Raw genomic sequence first — 14,931 nt, forward strand, 5'->3', positions numbered from 1 at the left:
ACTTTGGTTCGAGGTAGTCGTCTCGCCGGGTGACTTTCTATCGATTTTTTCCAACTTTGACAATTTTGCCAGCACTCGCTGCTGTCAACTTTCGGACGTTACCCTGGCGAGATTCCTACCTTAATAAGGAAACTCACTTGTTTGGAAGATGCTCATCAGTTGGTCGTCGATGTGTTGTTGAAAAAAGTCGTGAAGTGTGAAGAGCCCATTGCTGTGCATTCTCCGGCCCGGTGAAGCCATCGTGTTCCAAATTCCCCAACGATTTTTCAGCACTAAATGACCGACATTGTGGAAAGAGTGTTCTACAAAAACGCTTTCGCTCAACTGGACGTCAGCTAGAGATATTTACCACCAAGAGGTTCCTCGTTGCCCTGGAGGGCAACTTCGCCGTCAGAATAGGGAGCTCTCATCGCGATGAAAAGCGGTGACCAAGGACCAGCAATGCCGAAGCAATCGGCGATGATGATGCAGCCCTCACTGCTCAGGTCTTTCCTGCCTCCTTCGACGGCCCTCGATCCAGCCGGGTTTGGAACTCTTTGATGGTCGTCAAGACGGACCGGAAGCATCCGGGACTTCGGTTCTAGGTCCGCAGCGTCCGTCCGGTTGGTCTCCCCATCCGGAGAGTTTTCGGGCCGAGATCCAGGCGGTGGTTGCAGACCCAGAGAATCGGCTTTTTTGCCTCCCGTCTTAGGCGAGTAGCCATGGTGGCTGGGACCTGGAGAAAGGAAGCAAAGTCTAACGAGAGGCTGATCAAACGGATAAATGTGAAGTTAGGATGGTTCCTGACCAGGTGAACCGAAATCCGGTAGCTGATGTCCTGACGAGTAGGAGGGTGGTCGCGTCGCAATGGGGGGATAGCCGGAAAGACGATCGCTCGAGAGATTGTTGTTAGCCACTGGGTCCACATAAAATGCGGTATAAGCATCCGTCGTCATCTATTTATCCGTCTGTACATTATCATACGTACGTATTTCTCTAAACTCAGTGTGGAATTGTATAAAGTTGACATACAAGACCTCCAGGGTGACAGCGACCCTTTCTGCCTCAATGCGGAGCTCTGAGTACATCGACTCCAAAATTTTCCATTTTTCGGTTACGAATTTAATGTGGCTGTCGTTATTGGTCTGCATCACTTGGAGGATATATTCAAAGGACTGGCCAGTCTGCTCGAGGATGAGGTGCCTCATCTCATCCAGGTCGGCCTTGAAGCTGAGCCTCATCTGGCTGATATCTTCGCGTATGAGCATGTGGCCTCTGAGCAGCTCGTTGAGCAAATCGAACAGGAGGGTATCGTGGGGCTTCGGGGGTACTTGGGGGTACGTTGGGAAGTGGGGGATCGGGTTGACGCCAGGGACGTTGCTTCCTGCAGATACTGGAGGTGCGATCGGTGCGACGAAGGATCCCGGACAGGGGCAGGTGCACAAGCAGTAGCAATCTTTCCTGATACTGTTATTGGAACCTCCGCTGAGGTCAGCTGTCCAGGGCGTGGTGTTGTAGGGGTTCAAGTGGCCTGTCGTTTCCTGATTCAATATCGGGCAGACGCACGGACACGGACACTTGCAAGTGCAATGACCGGAGAACCGGTTAGAGAAACCGATCGGGATTCCAGGTCCGTAGGGGCCCCAGGGAAGCTCTTGTATAAGGTCGATTGACCCGACCGGAGCGCCGTTTGGCGCGGGTGGGGGCAGCGGCCACATGGGTCGGGGGACCGTTGTCCCTATTCCGGGCTCGTGGATGCCCGGGAATACATTGCCCGGCTGGTAGACCGGCGGGAATGGAGAGAATATCGGGATCGTCGGGTACGGCGTTACCGGGGACGGGGACGTCGGCAGGCCTGGCAGTGGCGGGAGCGTTGGCAATCCGGAGTACTCGGTCGACAAGCCGGTCGTTGCCGGCTGCGGCGGCGGGAACGTATCGTCCTGGTAGTCCTGCTCCTCGACGGAGCTGCCCGTGGCCCCGGATGAGAATTTTCTCTTGATGAGCCGCGTGATGTTTCTCAGCTTGGCTTTCACCTGTACGACGTCGGACTGGACGTAACTGACGCTCGATCCGAGCACCCGCACGAGATTATTCACGTCGTTGATCTTCAGCTGCAGGTCCATCAGGCCCGAACCCAAGGCCCCGTCGATCTTCAGCGTTGTCGCACTGACATCGCTCATCGTCTGTGATACCTTCAGCAACATGTTCCACATGCCGACCTTCTTCTCAGAGATCTCGTACACCGCCTGCCTCATCTCCTGCATCTTGTGCCCCAACCCAGCCAGATTCGAGTTCTGCGCCATCAGCTGGGAACTCATGTCCGACAAGTTCGACGCCAAGTAAGCGTGGCCCGCTCCCATCGACTGGTCCAACCTCCCGACCCCCGATACCACCAGCTCCCTCGTCTCGTGCACCCCGTGGCCCAACAAACGCACCATTTCCTTGACCCCGTCGATCTCCCCGCTGATCTTACTCGTTCCCTGGATGTAGCCCTGCTTCAGGTCACCCACATCCGCGCTCGTCTGCTGCAGCGAAGTCGTCAGCGCCGTCACGTCGTTCAGCCTATCCGCAACCACCTCCAAACGGGTCGCCGTCGTACTGTGCGTTCGCTGAAACTCCCCCAGATACATCTGCGTCTTCTCCATCGACTGCTGCACGTCCGTCATGTTGTTCGCTATCCACCACAACGGCTTGCTCATCCGTTTGTGATCCCGCCGAGCATCCGATATGTTCTCCCACAACACGTGCGTCTGATGCTTTATGTATTGCAGCTCGGCCTTTATGAAACGCAAGTCACCTACCAGGCTAACGTACTGCCTCGTCATGACCTTGCTACTTTGCTTGAACATCGTGCTCGAGTTACTCGACGTCGTCAACGGCTCAATACTCTTCCGCAACGCCGCTATCTCATCCCGTATCTCTCTCCAAGCCTTCCTCATACCCGGACACTTCGGAATGCCCCCGATTTTCCGCGGTGGCGTCTTATTTACAGACCCACTCCCAGCAGACGACGAATTGCCTAGAGACGCGTTTGCATCTGCATCAAATCACATTCCTCACATCTTTACTCTTCGGCCCATAAATCCCGTGTTGCTCTCTCCCAGTCTTTTACTTTCTTCCCATTCGCAATCTTACAAACACGCTTAATCCACTTATTTAAGGAGCTTCGGTACAATCCTTCGTTCACAAGCAAAACGCCGATTTGGCCGGATCCGATTTCGCCGAAAAGGGACCGGGAAACAGGTTTCACCCTACGGACGAAGTTCGGCTTCGGATACCGGAAGTGGTCTGCAAGCTTCGCGGCAACTTGTCAGCCTCGTTCCGAGCACTCCGTCCGGAAAATTCTCATTCACCGTGTGATCGGTACGAGCGGAAATCGGACGGCACTTCCGGTGGATCACGGGCTGCCAAAGATCGGAGGGTGTCGGCCAACATTTTGCCGATCGTGCCGAAGCTCCTCAACTAACAATCGTCTTACGAATTGACTCGGTGGATCGAGATTAAAATTAGCAGTTCGAGGCCTCTCGTCAGCTTGACATTTTTTCTTTAATCTCGTTACACCTTAAAAAGTTAAAACAAAAAGTAGACTCGAGCTTTCGGGAATGAGTTTTATTACCGTTTCGGAAAGTGTTGCTCGGGTATTGTTGGTTGCGTCCAACTCGCTGTCCTGTTGTTGCGAGGAAACCGGAGGCACCGAGACAGAGGACGAAGACCCATCGTATCATGATTCGGAAAATGGGAGCCCAAGGAACGTCACCGCGATCTGGAATCAACTCATTCGTAACGCGGACTGACGAAAAGTCTTTTGTTTTCGTGACGTTTCTCGTCCGATCGACGGCCCGTGGGATCGAGCCTGTTCACTCACTTTCTCGAGCCACTCAATAATCTCGAAAAAACAATGCTCCACGGAGCTCCAACATCGTTAAAATTCCGCGACGCACGATCGGCACCGATTTAACGATCTGTCACTCTCCTCCCGATTGCAAATCCAACGACATTTCAATTTCGTGGATTCGCATTCCCTCGAGTAAACAACAAACGGAAATTCAACGCTCTTCAACCGTCTTTGACAAACTACCAATTCCAATGCTTGATCATTATTAACGCTCATTTTGCTGTGCCCCCTTTATTAACCTTTCTCTCTGTTATTTACGATCCGCAATGTTTATCGCTGCACACACCAAATCGCTCACTACTCAATTCTCATTCGCTGCTGCTCGTCCGTGAAATCGTTTTCGGAACTGTAAACAAAGAAAAATATTTTTTTTTTTCTCGACAATTAACCATTTTTCGACTTTTTTGTCTAGTTTTCTGCAACGTTTTTCAAAGTTTTTTGAGAAAAAATATTTGTTTTTCGACTCCTGAGTGTTGTGAAAAAGTGAAAAATTAATTTTGAGAAAAAATCGACGTTCCTGCAGACACTTGTGTCGAGGGATGAAGTTATTTTTAATTTTTCTTTTCTGACGATCCAACGATGAATTACACGCAGTTTGGAAGCCGGCAAATTATTAATTTATGACAATCTGAATTTTTTTATGAGAATGACGTGATCTTGAAAAAAGTTGGTGCAATGTACTATGATAAATCTAACAGTTTCGCTGGAAAAGGGGGAAAATAAAAAATTTACTATTTGCTCAACTTTGACAGTGAATAATGGTCGAAAGAGTAGATTTATCACGAAACGACAAGAGACCTTTTTCATAGAGCATTCGATTTCCTACAAAAACCCGTTTTGAGAATCATCCTACATTGACCCGTCCGCGAGTTGTAAGAGTCAAAAACAAAGAATCGCGATGCACAGCCTCTAAAAAATATTTTAAAGGCCTGAAATTTGGACAGGTACCATATTTTATGATACTGGAACTATTGAAGGATGTTCTTTGAAGAGGAAAAAAAAAAATTTTTTTTTCGAGTATCTCCGAAGATTCGCTGCCAATAGCTCATTTCTTGATATTTATTAATGAAAACTTGACAAAATATTATTTTGATGTTCCTTACGACGTAGTGAATATAAAAATTATTATAATCAATGTGTCATGAAAAAAAGAACGGAAATATGATTTTTTTTGTATTAATTAGATCCTGCCCTGAATAAACGTGCATTGTGAAGTATTTTTACACCTCCCAGCGACCAGGTGTTGTGAAAACGAGCCCCTGAAACGTCGCATTTACGAGTCTTCTCTTTGTGACATTTTTCCAGCTTCGATCGTTGCTAAGGATTTCTCATAATTTTTTCCATGCCTGAGGCAGTTTGATTCAGAATTTTAAACATTTTGGATTCTAATTATCAATTGGAAATGTGGCAAGAAGAAGAGAATACAAAACGATTTTCCATTCATCCATTCAACAAATCCATTCATCAGATGATTCCATTTTCCTCAGAAAAATCGACAGTTGGAATGCCAATTGGCAGCAGCAAACTTCAAAATAATTGTCAAACATACAAAATCATTTTTTTTTTCAAACCAAATTTTCTCGATAGTTTATCATCAAATTTTAATTTACTTACAGCCTCGAATTTTGTTCCAATTATTAGAATAATCCTCTACACGAATTTTCATACTTTGAACTACAATTTTGCATAGTATTTTTCTCAATTATCGCTATAATTTGCTAGTAGAACGTTTTATTGCTAAAAAAAAAGCAGTGTGAGCTAAGTAGGCCAACAGTGGTATGGGGTTGGCTAACACATGTGTCGACGTACATAAGTCCTCTGAATGGGCCCACTGAAGGTGTGCCAGTAAAAATGTAATATTCTGTGTACGTAAAAACTGCAATTCTGATTTTGATAACGAGAATGAGAATCAAATATTCCTTTTTCTCACACTTATGGACAGAAATTACCTTAACATTCGCTCGTGTCAACATTTTGTATGAATTGTTCGAATCATCAAATAAATAATATCGTTAACTATTCGCTTTTATTAATTTCACTAATACGTTGTTGATTATGATGTAAAAATAGTAGTACAGTGCATATGAAAAATCGCTTTAGAGAACGCAAATGGAAAACGCAAAGGGAAATGGATCAAGAAAATAGTGTTAAAATAAAAAAACAAAAGGCTGTGACAGGAATGAGCCGAGCCCAGCATAAACAAAATGCTGAAATAAGCAAATATGACGTTGCGAGTGCTCATCAAAAATTTCGTTTAATCTTTAAGGCAATATATCTTTATTACTAGTGAGACAATCGTCTCGAATTTTTTCCCAGACCTTCGTTATATTCTTCGTTGTTATTGTGAACGTTTGTCATAAACTTCGTAAAAAGCGTTCATTTCTTATATGAAAAAATAAACGATTCTTTAAGGAGGTTGGATCGCGACGATACAACGTTGCCATGCTAAACTACGTTGAAAGCATAAAAAATTTCAAAATTATAAGAATTTCATAAAATTTGGTAAATGTATTCTTTAAAAATATATATGAGAATATAATTTTTTTAGATTTCTCTAGCTCTCGAGTAATTGAACACTAAGTTCACGTGTATAAACATAGAGTTTACATATATAAAGTTATACATCTCGTGCATAAGAATTTCGATTTGGCGCTCAATTATTCGATAGCCATGCGGTGAAAAATATGGAAAAAAATTGTATTTGTATACTCGATGTCAAAGAATGTTGTCACCAAATTTGATCGCATTCTCATTATTTTGATTTCGTGATCCAACCTCTTTAAGCACGGTCCCTATAACCCTGTGTATTTTCCTTCGTATTTAAGCGCGTTTATCTGAATAATCAATAAGACGAATCCCTTAAAATTTGATACGCGTGTCAGTCGACGATGCATTTAAGCTCTGCGTAAATTTCAAGTATATTTCTTGTGAAAATCCTTCCGTGCATGAGCTATACGTTAAACTTTCTCGATTTTTCTCATTTCATTTCCTCCCAGCACTCTGGCTGGATTGTCAATAAAAACGGTGGTTTCCCCAGTGCGTTTGGTTCCTCGAAAGTAAAAGTCCTCGAAAGGGAGTTTGGGGGAGGTGGAGATGGAGGTAAAGTATAGGAAAAGCTTTCCGGAAGTAGGATGCAAGCTGGGTGAGTACGGAAGAGTTGAAATTCGAATGATCGCGACTCGCTTGTCGCTGTGCGGGGGAGGGATTGGGAAAGGGGGAGGCGCATGGTCGTTTGAAGGGAAGGAGAGAGTCGTCGTGTATTGATCGTAGTACAGCAGGAGGGCGCGAATGCGGTGGCGTTGCGTGGAAGCCAGTGGCAGGTGGGCTGGCGTCCTCGTGCGTTCTCGAGTATTTCCTCTCGGTCGTAACTTCGACAGGCTTTGGAGGGCACAAAATCAGGATAAACATTGGGCGTAAAGGGAAGGAGAAAAGACAAGAGATTTAAGGGAGTCTCGAGGTTCGCGCAAGTCGGAAATGCCGAGTGGTTCCGCGGCCCCCGCGCTCTTCGTCGGGGCTCTCGCGGCGGAGGTGGCAGTGGAGCAGCGAGCATAAGTGGATCCGCAGTGGCAGTGCAGTGAGCGCGGAGCATCGTCGTTGGTGGCCGCAAAAATAAAACTGAGAAGTTGGCTCTCCGCTCGATCGTTTCGACAGGGAAGCCAGGCGTCGTCAGATTCTAACGTTAGTTAAATAAACGCTCATGTGCGTGAGTAACCGTCAGTGAAAAGCTCGCGTCGAAACTCACTCCGATGGCGGCTCGGAGGGCAGCAGCAGCGTCGGGGACGAGGGAGCACCGTGAGCCAACTGGCACGAGCTTTGAGGCCGCGAGGTTCCTCGGGACCAGGTCGAATCGATGAAATGCAAACGAGCCGCGCAGCGGCCTCGTTTGCACGTCGGCTCGCCAGGCGACGTGGACTCGCTCGTACTTTTGGCCTGGTTCCCGAGGCCCGGGTGCGGGCCCGTGGAACGTCAGCGGATCGCGTGCGGCCAGTCCCCGCGCCGCTTCTCCGCCGCGAGCGTTTTCTCTCGAGCGACAATCTCCTTTGCTTTCCAGGAGGCCTCCTCCCAGGGGAAGAGGTTCCTCGTCTTGCCGCGCCCCCGAGGAGGCTCCCGGCCGAGAATGAGGCTCGACAAGCCCCGCGGATTCCTCACGCGAGCGGAACACTCCGCACGAGCTTCGGCCCCGCGCCTCCGCAAGCTCGACGCTTAGGAAGCTTCCCCAAAGAAGATTACGAGCTCCGCGTCAACTCGGCGACGACTTGGAACAATCGAAAGGTAATTTGCCCACCCTCCGCCTCCGGAGGTCACTCGCCAACGGGAGATTGCGCAACTAATGCGCGCCACCGCGAAGCCCTTCGGAGACGCACGCGGACGACACGCAACTCTCGATTTTTCTGGCGCAAAACCCCGACGCCGTTTTTCCCGCCGTCGCGTCTCACTCCCCGGCGCGATCGCGGACCGAAATACCTGGTCGACCGAGCCCCCGAACCCGAGCCAAGAATCCTATCCGAGTGAAGAATCGCTGCCAACAACTTCCCCAACCCGCTCACTCCGCATCCCCGCAGCCTCCTTTGTCGGACTCTTAACGCCAAAGCACTTTCGCTTTTCATGTCTGCCTTGCGCCATCCCCAGGAAACCGGAGACGCTCCTCAACCCCGCGGCCGAAACTCCCCATGACGGCGGACAACAGCTGAACGCGGGAACGCTGCAATCGGACTGGCCGAGCCGCCGACCATGGAGCCGGACTACATCATCGCCGGTGAGCCAACCCCTCGGTCGAACACTCGACTTTAAAAAATCGATATTTTATTCCAGCCCCGTAGACTCGGCCTCTTCCCTGCTGCCTCAATTATTCAATCATTCATTACTTTATAAACGAGCTTCCCATTAAGCAGGTTCACCCGGAACGGTGAGTCCGTAGATACCCATGAACGAGAAGTAGATTCTTTTAGATATGATCAGACCGCTTTGGCGCCCGACGATCTCAAGATCGTTTGCACTTGTTTCATGCTGATTTAGAATACTTTACGGTTTGGAGACATTTTTCCTCGGATACTCGCTCCCGGGACCCTGCACCGGCCGCAAATTCTTAGCGAAAAGTGTTTTCCATACAACTTTCCGTTATTTCGGGCAAATTAGACTGCTGCAAATTCGGACGGACGAAATTCAGCTCGGAGAAAATGAAAATCCATTTTTTCACGTCGAATTTCCTCGAGAGTTTACAATCGATCCTTAATTTAATTAATTCCATGTAATTCGCCAGGCAATTTTACCCCGAAATCATATACTCATGTATGCGTTTTCGACTTTATTTTCACTTCGAAAAACACAGTTGAAATCATGAACGCCCAGCTCGACCTGGGCACGGTTCGAAGCCGATTGGTTGGGAGTTAAAACTTTATCGGAAGCGATTTTATCGTGGACCGTTTTTTTTTTCATTAGAGAAAACAAAATAAAGACCACAAAAAAATGAGAGAAAAAAATTCAAAAGTTTGATTCGACTAGATTTTTTAATTCGATAAAAATGATTTTCAAAATTGTTTGCGCGACGATTGCAGCTGCGTGCAGATTCCGTGAGCGATTTTTATCGTAGGATTTTAGAACATGAACGATCACCAACTGTCTCTGTCGAAATATTGGATGCTTTGTTTTTGCAGCGGCGATTATACTCGCGGTTGCGAACGTCTGTAACGCCGAATGCCAGAGTAAGTTGAGCCCCCCGTTTCAAAGGAAAATTCCAAATGCGATGCAAGATCGAAGTTTAATCAAATAATTGAAAACACCCGACAGCCCGCTCAGTCTACTGCTACGAGTGCGACTCGTGGACCGATCTAAGATGCAAGGATCCCTTCAATTACACTGCTCTGCCCAGGGACCAGCCACCTCTCATGACCTGCAACGGATGCTGCGTTAAAATGGTCCGGAATGCCAAGTCACGTGAGTCAATAAATTCTTGCTTTACGAATAAACGATGAGGAGCTTTTTCGACCTGGTGAGGTCGCTCGATTTCATCGAAATTTTTGTACTTTGTGGCTGCTTGGATAGAATTAAACAAAATCTTTGATTTTTTGTTCCACAAGCTTGGATTCACTCGATGAAATAATGTCAAAAAAATTGACTCAAGTTTGTACCGAAAGTTCATTGGATTTTGAATAATTTTCAAAGATCTCGGTAACGTTTTTGAAAGCTCGAGCCCCACGTGGAATTTGAAATTCTTCATTGTGTCAAAACGTTCGTAAAATCTTCAAAAACCGTGCAAACTATTTCGGCCAATATCGAAACGTTTTTCATACCTCGCACTCCCATCCAATTTTTCATCCCGTGACTCGGCCTTTGGCAAAAAGCCCCCTGAATTCTCCAAAACTTCTTCGGCTTTTTAATTTTTTAAAATTCACAAAAACTGAGAAAAAGCTTTTCGAAAGCTCCGAAAAGTTTTCCAAAATCTCAGCTTCCTTCCAATCCTTAATTTCCCGGCTCAAAACCTCTTCCCAGTAAAGCCACGAATTTGAGTTCAAGTGTGTTTTCAAAATTTTGTAAAATTCCTGAAAAATTCGCCAAAATACTGATCCGAAAGTTCGAGAATTTCGAGCATTGCAGTGAGTAAATACCGATGAAGAAAGAAAAAGCTTCTCTGTGGAGGGAGCCCCTGAAAAGTGCGCAGGTCAGTAGCCTAAAAAGTCATTTTTTCGTTTCCAGGTTTCGAGAGCGTGCGTCGAACGTGCACGTCACAACTACAGATAAACTTATTCATGGTGGACCACGTGTGCATGATGGAAAGTACCGGCACTGGTCACATGTGCTTCTGTGAGGAAGATATGTGCAATCGAGTATCCCGATCCTCGTGTTCCGCCACAGTTCTGTTCCTACTTTTATCAACAATCCTCTTTCTATCGCCTCTGTCATCCTGAGGAGTCGCACACTCTCCCGGCTTGCTTAGTAGGTTGTGAAATTCACTAGCTGCGGGGGTTGAATAACATTGCCGTAATGAGACAATAGTCCGCGACTCTTTCTCCAAACCACTCGCTGTTAAGCTGTATTTTTAAACGATATTCACTGAATGTCTCGTAGCAGTGCACCGATCAAAAGTCCACGAACGAAGGAGACTTTCATTTGTGGATGGGGCTTTATGGGGGGGGGTGGGGGCACGAGTTAATGTGATCGCTGGGTAACCCACACACGTAGATAGAGTTCAATTTATTAGATGGGAGTTGACACGAGCGTAGAATCGAGTCGGAAGGAGGTTGTGACGACTTTTTTTGTTCTGGGGGAGGCACCGAGGGAGGGGACTGAGCGAGGGGGAATTGGGACCCTGAGGGATCAGCGAGACCCTGGAGGAGGTCCCAGAGACGGTCCCGATTGGGGGGTAAATCGTGAGAAAGTAAAAAAAGGTGGTATTTGGGACTTGGAACGTGAGTGGGCAGGTAGGGCCCAAATGGGACTTTTCTTCTCACTGGGTTAGAACGGGGACTCTGGTCAAGGGTCAGTTTTAGAGAAAAAAGACATGAAAAAGTTGAAAAATAGTCCCATCTGGGACTTGAGACTCCGGTGAACGATTGAGGCCCAAAAAGGGCCCTAGAAAAGTAAGAAAAGTCCCGTTTGGGAGTTGAGACTTGACGGATCAAGCGAGGGCTTTTTTCAGGACTCCTTCGAAAAAAAATAGATTTTTTGGGACTTGATTTCTACCAATTCGTCCACCAAAGTCCCAAGTCCCTCTCGGGACTGTTTTCTCCTCCTTTCGGACTCGCTGACCCGTATGTCGATCTCCGTGCACGTGATTTTCTTTATTCCTCGACGGTTTGTGGTTGTGCGCACCGTGGCAATGTCCCCAGAGTCCCCGAATGAATTTCCCGGTAGCGAATGTCTGAGTGTTAGCAGCTTCATTTTTACAAATTTTTCATCAACCGTCCGCACCCGAGGATTTTTATTAGTGAGCAAGATGAGAGCGTGCATGCCCCGGTGCATGTTTCAAGCACCCAGCAACAGCGAAGCGCCGAAATCCCCAATTTTTCACCTATCGACGATCTTTTTTGCGAGAACGTTGGCACGAATCTGCATGAAAACTCGATCGCTCTTCTAAACACTGTTCTACATGGTGCTCTGTCTCTTTATTAAACTTCCAGACTCGGCCGTTCAGCCACCGAGCAAACCCGTCAAAAAGAGCAAGAACAACCTTCAAAAACCTTCAATTGTTCTCAGTTTTCAGAAAACTAAAAAAAAAAAATTAAAAAAATTTAAAAAAAATTGTCCTTTGCAGCGTTTTTAACCGAAGGAGCTGCTCGTTGGCTGGGCGACCATCGAACCCCACCTTCCATCCCAAAAACAGGCAATCGAATCGCAATAAAGCAACCAACTAAAAAAAAAAGCACTGCGTGAGCCTTCAGTTCGATCCTCGTAGGTTTTGGGACCGATCGAGAGGCCCCCCCTGGAGTCCTGGATCACCGGCCTCGAGATCGAGCTGAACGCTCGTGTCCTCACAGAAAGGCTTTTCTAATCCAAAGCCTTTTGCCAAACCAACTTCGCGCTTGAGCGTTATCTGCTGATGAAATATTATGGCACGAGGTTCCTTTGGCAAGCCATGCGGCATGTGTCGCGTCATTTGTTCATTTTCGCACTCGAGACTGCGAGGCCAATTTCATCGGGTCTCATATACTACGAAATTTGCTTTTTTCTTATTAACTCCATCAAATTTCACTCTACTCACCTCTGTGACTACTCGATCGACCTTTTTTGCTCTAACATCGAATTGAGCTTTGTTTCCTCATCAAATTTTTTTTTTTTAATTGTTTAAAAAAATTTTGTTTCTTTTTCCATCTCAATATAAAACATCCGATCGATTGACCTCGCAGCCAGAATGACAATCCACGTGCCATGTGAGGTTTAATACTACAATTTGAAAAAAAAAAAAAAAAAAAAAAAAAACTACAAAAAAAAACGAAACAAAACGAAAAAAAATGTTGACGGTAACGAGAAACATCGTCGTGACATCTCCTTGGGTGTTGGCAGCCGAGCAAGAAAGCTTTTTATATTATTATTATCATCATTATTATTATTGTTGTTATTATTATTATTATTGTCCATTATTGGCATTATTATTATGACATACATTCTATATATATATCTTGATGAACGATTAATTGATCGTTTTACGTAAGCATTATTACGTAAGTGCAAATGTTTTTTACCTTTAGAAAAATCTCAATGTATAATGGAAAATGTGTGTGTTGCACCCACCATAATGAGTGTCTCGCGCAGCATCCAAATTGTAAAATTGTTGGAAGATCGATGAAAACAAAGGGAGAGGATGAAAGAAAAAACAAAAAAAAGTCTGTTATAATCGGTGACGAGGTCATGACACATGCTGGGCTTCGGAGGGAGCATGCTTGGGACTAATGAAAAAAAATCTCGTCGCGTAAATTTTTTCCCATTGTAAACTTTCTTCTTAGCTGATAATCGAGCTACAATAACGTTATTATCATTATAATTATTATTGTCGTTATAATATCACATTATATTTTTAATATTACAATATCATTGTGTTGTTATGTTATATTTATGATATTGCATTCAATTATAATTGAATGAAAATATTAATAATTATCATCATTATAATATTACGTTATATTTAATATTACAACGTTACTATGTTATATTTACTATGTAATAATATTTTTTTTATAATGTAATATTATAATATAATTTGAAAATATTAATAATTATTATCATTATAATATTACGTTATATTCAAAATTATAATGTTATAATGTTATATTTATAACGTAATGTTATATTATAATGTGATATTATAATATAATACGAGAATATAAATAATTATAATCATTATGTCAGAGTTACAAAATCGTAGAAATGTGATGAAAAACTGAGATAAATTGTATGCAATTGTTGAGGAGTCGTTGAAGAAATTTTATCTTTCGCAGAGAGTTTATTCTCAGAGCGGCAAAATCGTGGGGCATCGTGGATTTTTTCGTAATTGTGCTCCCCCAGGATCACTCTTACGACGAAGACCCTCGGTCCTCCGGATTTTTCAACGCCCTGACGAACATCCTCTCGCTACTGAGATCGCGTTCTGTTATATCAGCCATTAGAGCAAGACGAATGAAACGACGCTCACCTCGCTTGTAACAGTGCTCACTCGAACGTCGATCTCACACGTTACGTACATGTGTACCCGGGGGAAAAAGAGGAGGAAACGAAATATCGTTAACGCACGGTGATGAGACGAATATTGAAATGGAAAAAAAAAAAAAAAAAAAAAAAAAAAAAAAATGATTTGAAAATGTACGAATCGCCGATTTGATCGACGGAATTATTTCTCTAGTGCGGAATATCATTAGTTTTAAGATCGAATAGATTTTTTAAGTGTTTTAATTATTCTTTGAGTTTATTCGGATTTTTTTTTTTTTTTTTTTTTTTTTATGTCTCCTTGTTATCATGGGTTCTTAGAATAATGGAAATTGTAAGAGTGGACGAGATACTTTTGCTCACTCGCCCTGTTGTCGATACTACGCTATGCTGCAAGCAGCGAAACTCATGTCATATCATCGATCGTATTAAAGTTTATGTCTCGAGGGAATAAGACGAGTGGAGAAACTGAGAACTCGATTTTTTTTTGCCCTGACAACCTACTCCTGGTTCCGAGCCCCTTCAGGGACGGTGGTTGGTTTTATTCAGTATATAAAATATCGCTGCAACGTGGGATTGGAATTTTGGTTTTGCGGATCACAGAAAATTGAGTTTTTCCTGTTTTTTATAATTTTTTTTTTTTTTTTGTAGATTTCGATTTGACATTGTTCCTGGGAAACAACGTGAGATTTTGGCGAAAAAGCGACTGGATAAACGATTTTTTAAGTCGAGGGGAATCTTTTGCGTCTTTGGATCGAAAAACGTCGGGATAAGCTGGTCGAACGTTTTCGGGATCTGATGGTTTAACGTGCGGTTTTCGAGGTGAAAATGAATTCGGAAATGCAGACATAAGTAGCAGATTTTGGGGTGAAAATTCCTGGCCAATCACGTGGTGATAACTAAATTAACGATCGTTCCCA

General features: G+C 44.8%; 2 protein-coding genes across 5 annotated transcripts in view; one reads left to right on the plus strand and one right to left on the minus strand.

Annotated features, from left to right (window-relative positions):
- LOC122418448 (uncharacterized) overlaps positions 1-1,760 on the minus strand; it is a 3,349-nt gene extending 1,589 nt beyond the window's left edge. Inside the window, exons 1-4 of the mRNA XM_043432674.1 lie at positions 968-1,760; positions 788-895; positions 350-715; positions 138-272 (exon numbers count right to left, since the gene is read on the minus strand). Coding sequence (XP_043288609.1) covers positions 138-272; positions 350-715; positions 788-895; positions 968-1,697 — 1,339 coding nt within the window. The 5' untranslated portion in view covers positions 1,698-1,760. The remainder of the gene's footprint in view (positions 1-137; positions 273-349; positions 716-787; positions 896-967) is intronic.
- The window catches only part of qvr (protein quiver), a 21,348-nt gene extending 6,865 nt beyond the window's left edge, over positions 1-14,483 (plus strand). Inside the window, exons 1-6 of one of the 4 annotated variants that reach the window (XM_043432676.1) lie at positions 7,176-7,577; positions 7,926-8,146; positions 8,504-8,630; positions 9,529-9,576; positions 9,662-9,808; positions 10,568-14,483. In XM_043432676.1, the coding sequence (XP_043288611.1) occupies positions 8,606-8,630; positions 9,529-9,576; positions 9,662-9,808; positions 10,568-10,779 (432 nt within the window). In that variant the 5' untranslated portion in view covers positions 7,176-7,577; positions 7,926-8,146; positions 8,504-8,605 and the 3' untranslated portion in view covers positions 10,780-14,483. Of the gene's footprint in view, positions 1-7,175; positions 7,578-7,925; positions 8,147-8,503; positions 8,631-9,528; positions 9,577-9,661; positions 9,809-10,567 lie in introns of those variants that run through there. The other 3 variants (XM_043432677.1, XM_043432675.1, XM_043432678.1) reach the window with 3 other exon arrangements.
- The last annotated feature ends 448 nt before the right edge of the window (positions 14,484-14,931 follow it).

Source organism: Venturia canescens, chromosome 11, assembly GCF_019457755.1.
Source record: "Venturia canescens isolate UGA chromosome 11, ASM1945775v1, whole genome shotgun sequence".
NCBI lineage: Eukaryota > Metazoa > Arthropoda > Insecta > Hymenoptera > Ichneumonidae > Venturia > Venturia canescens.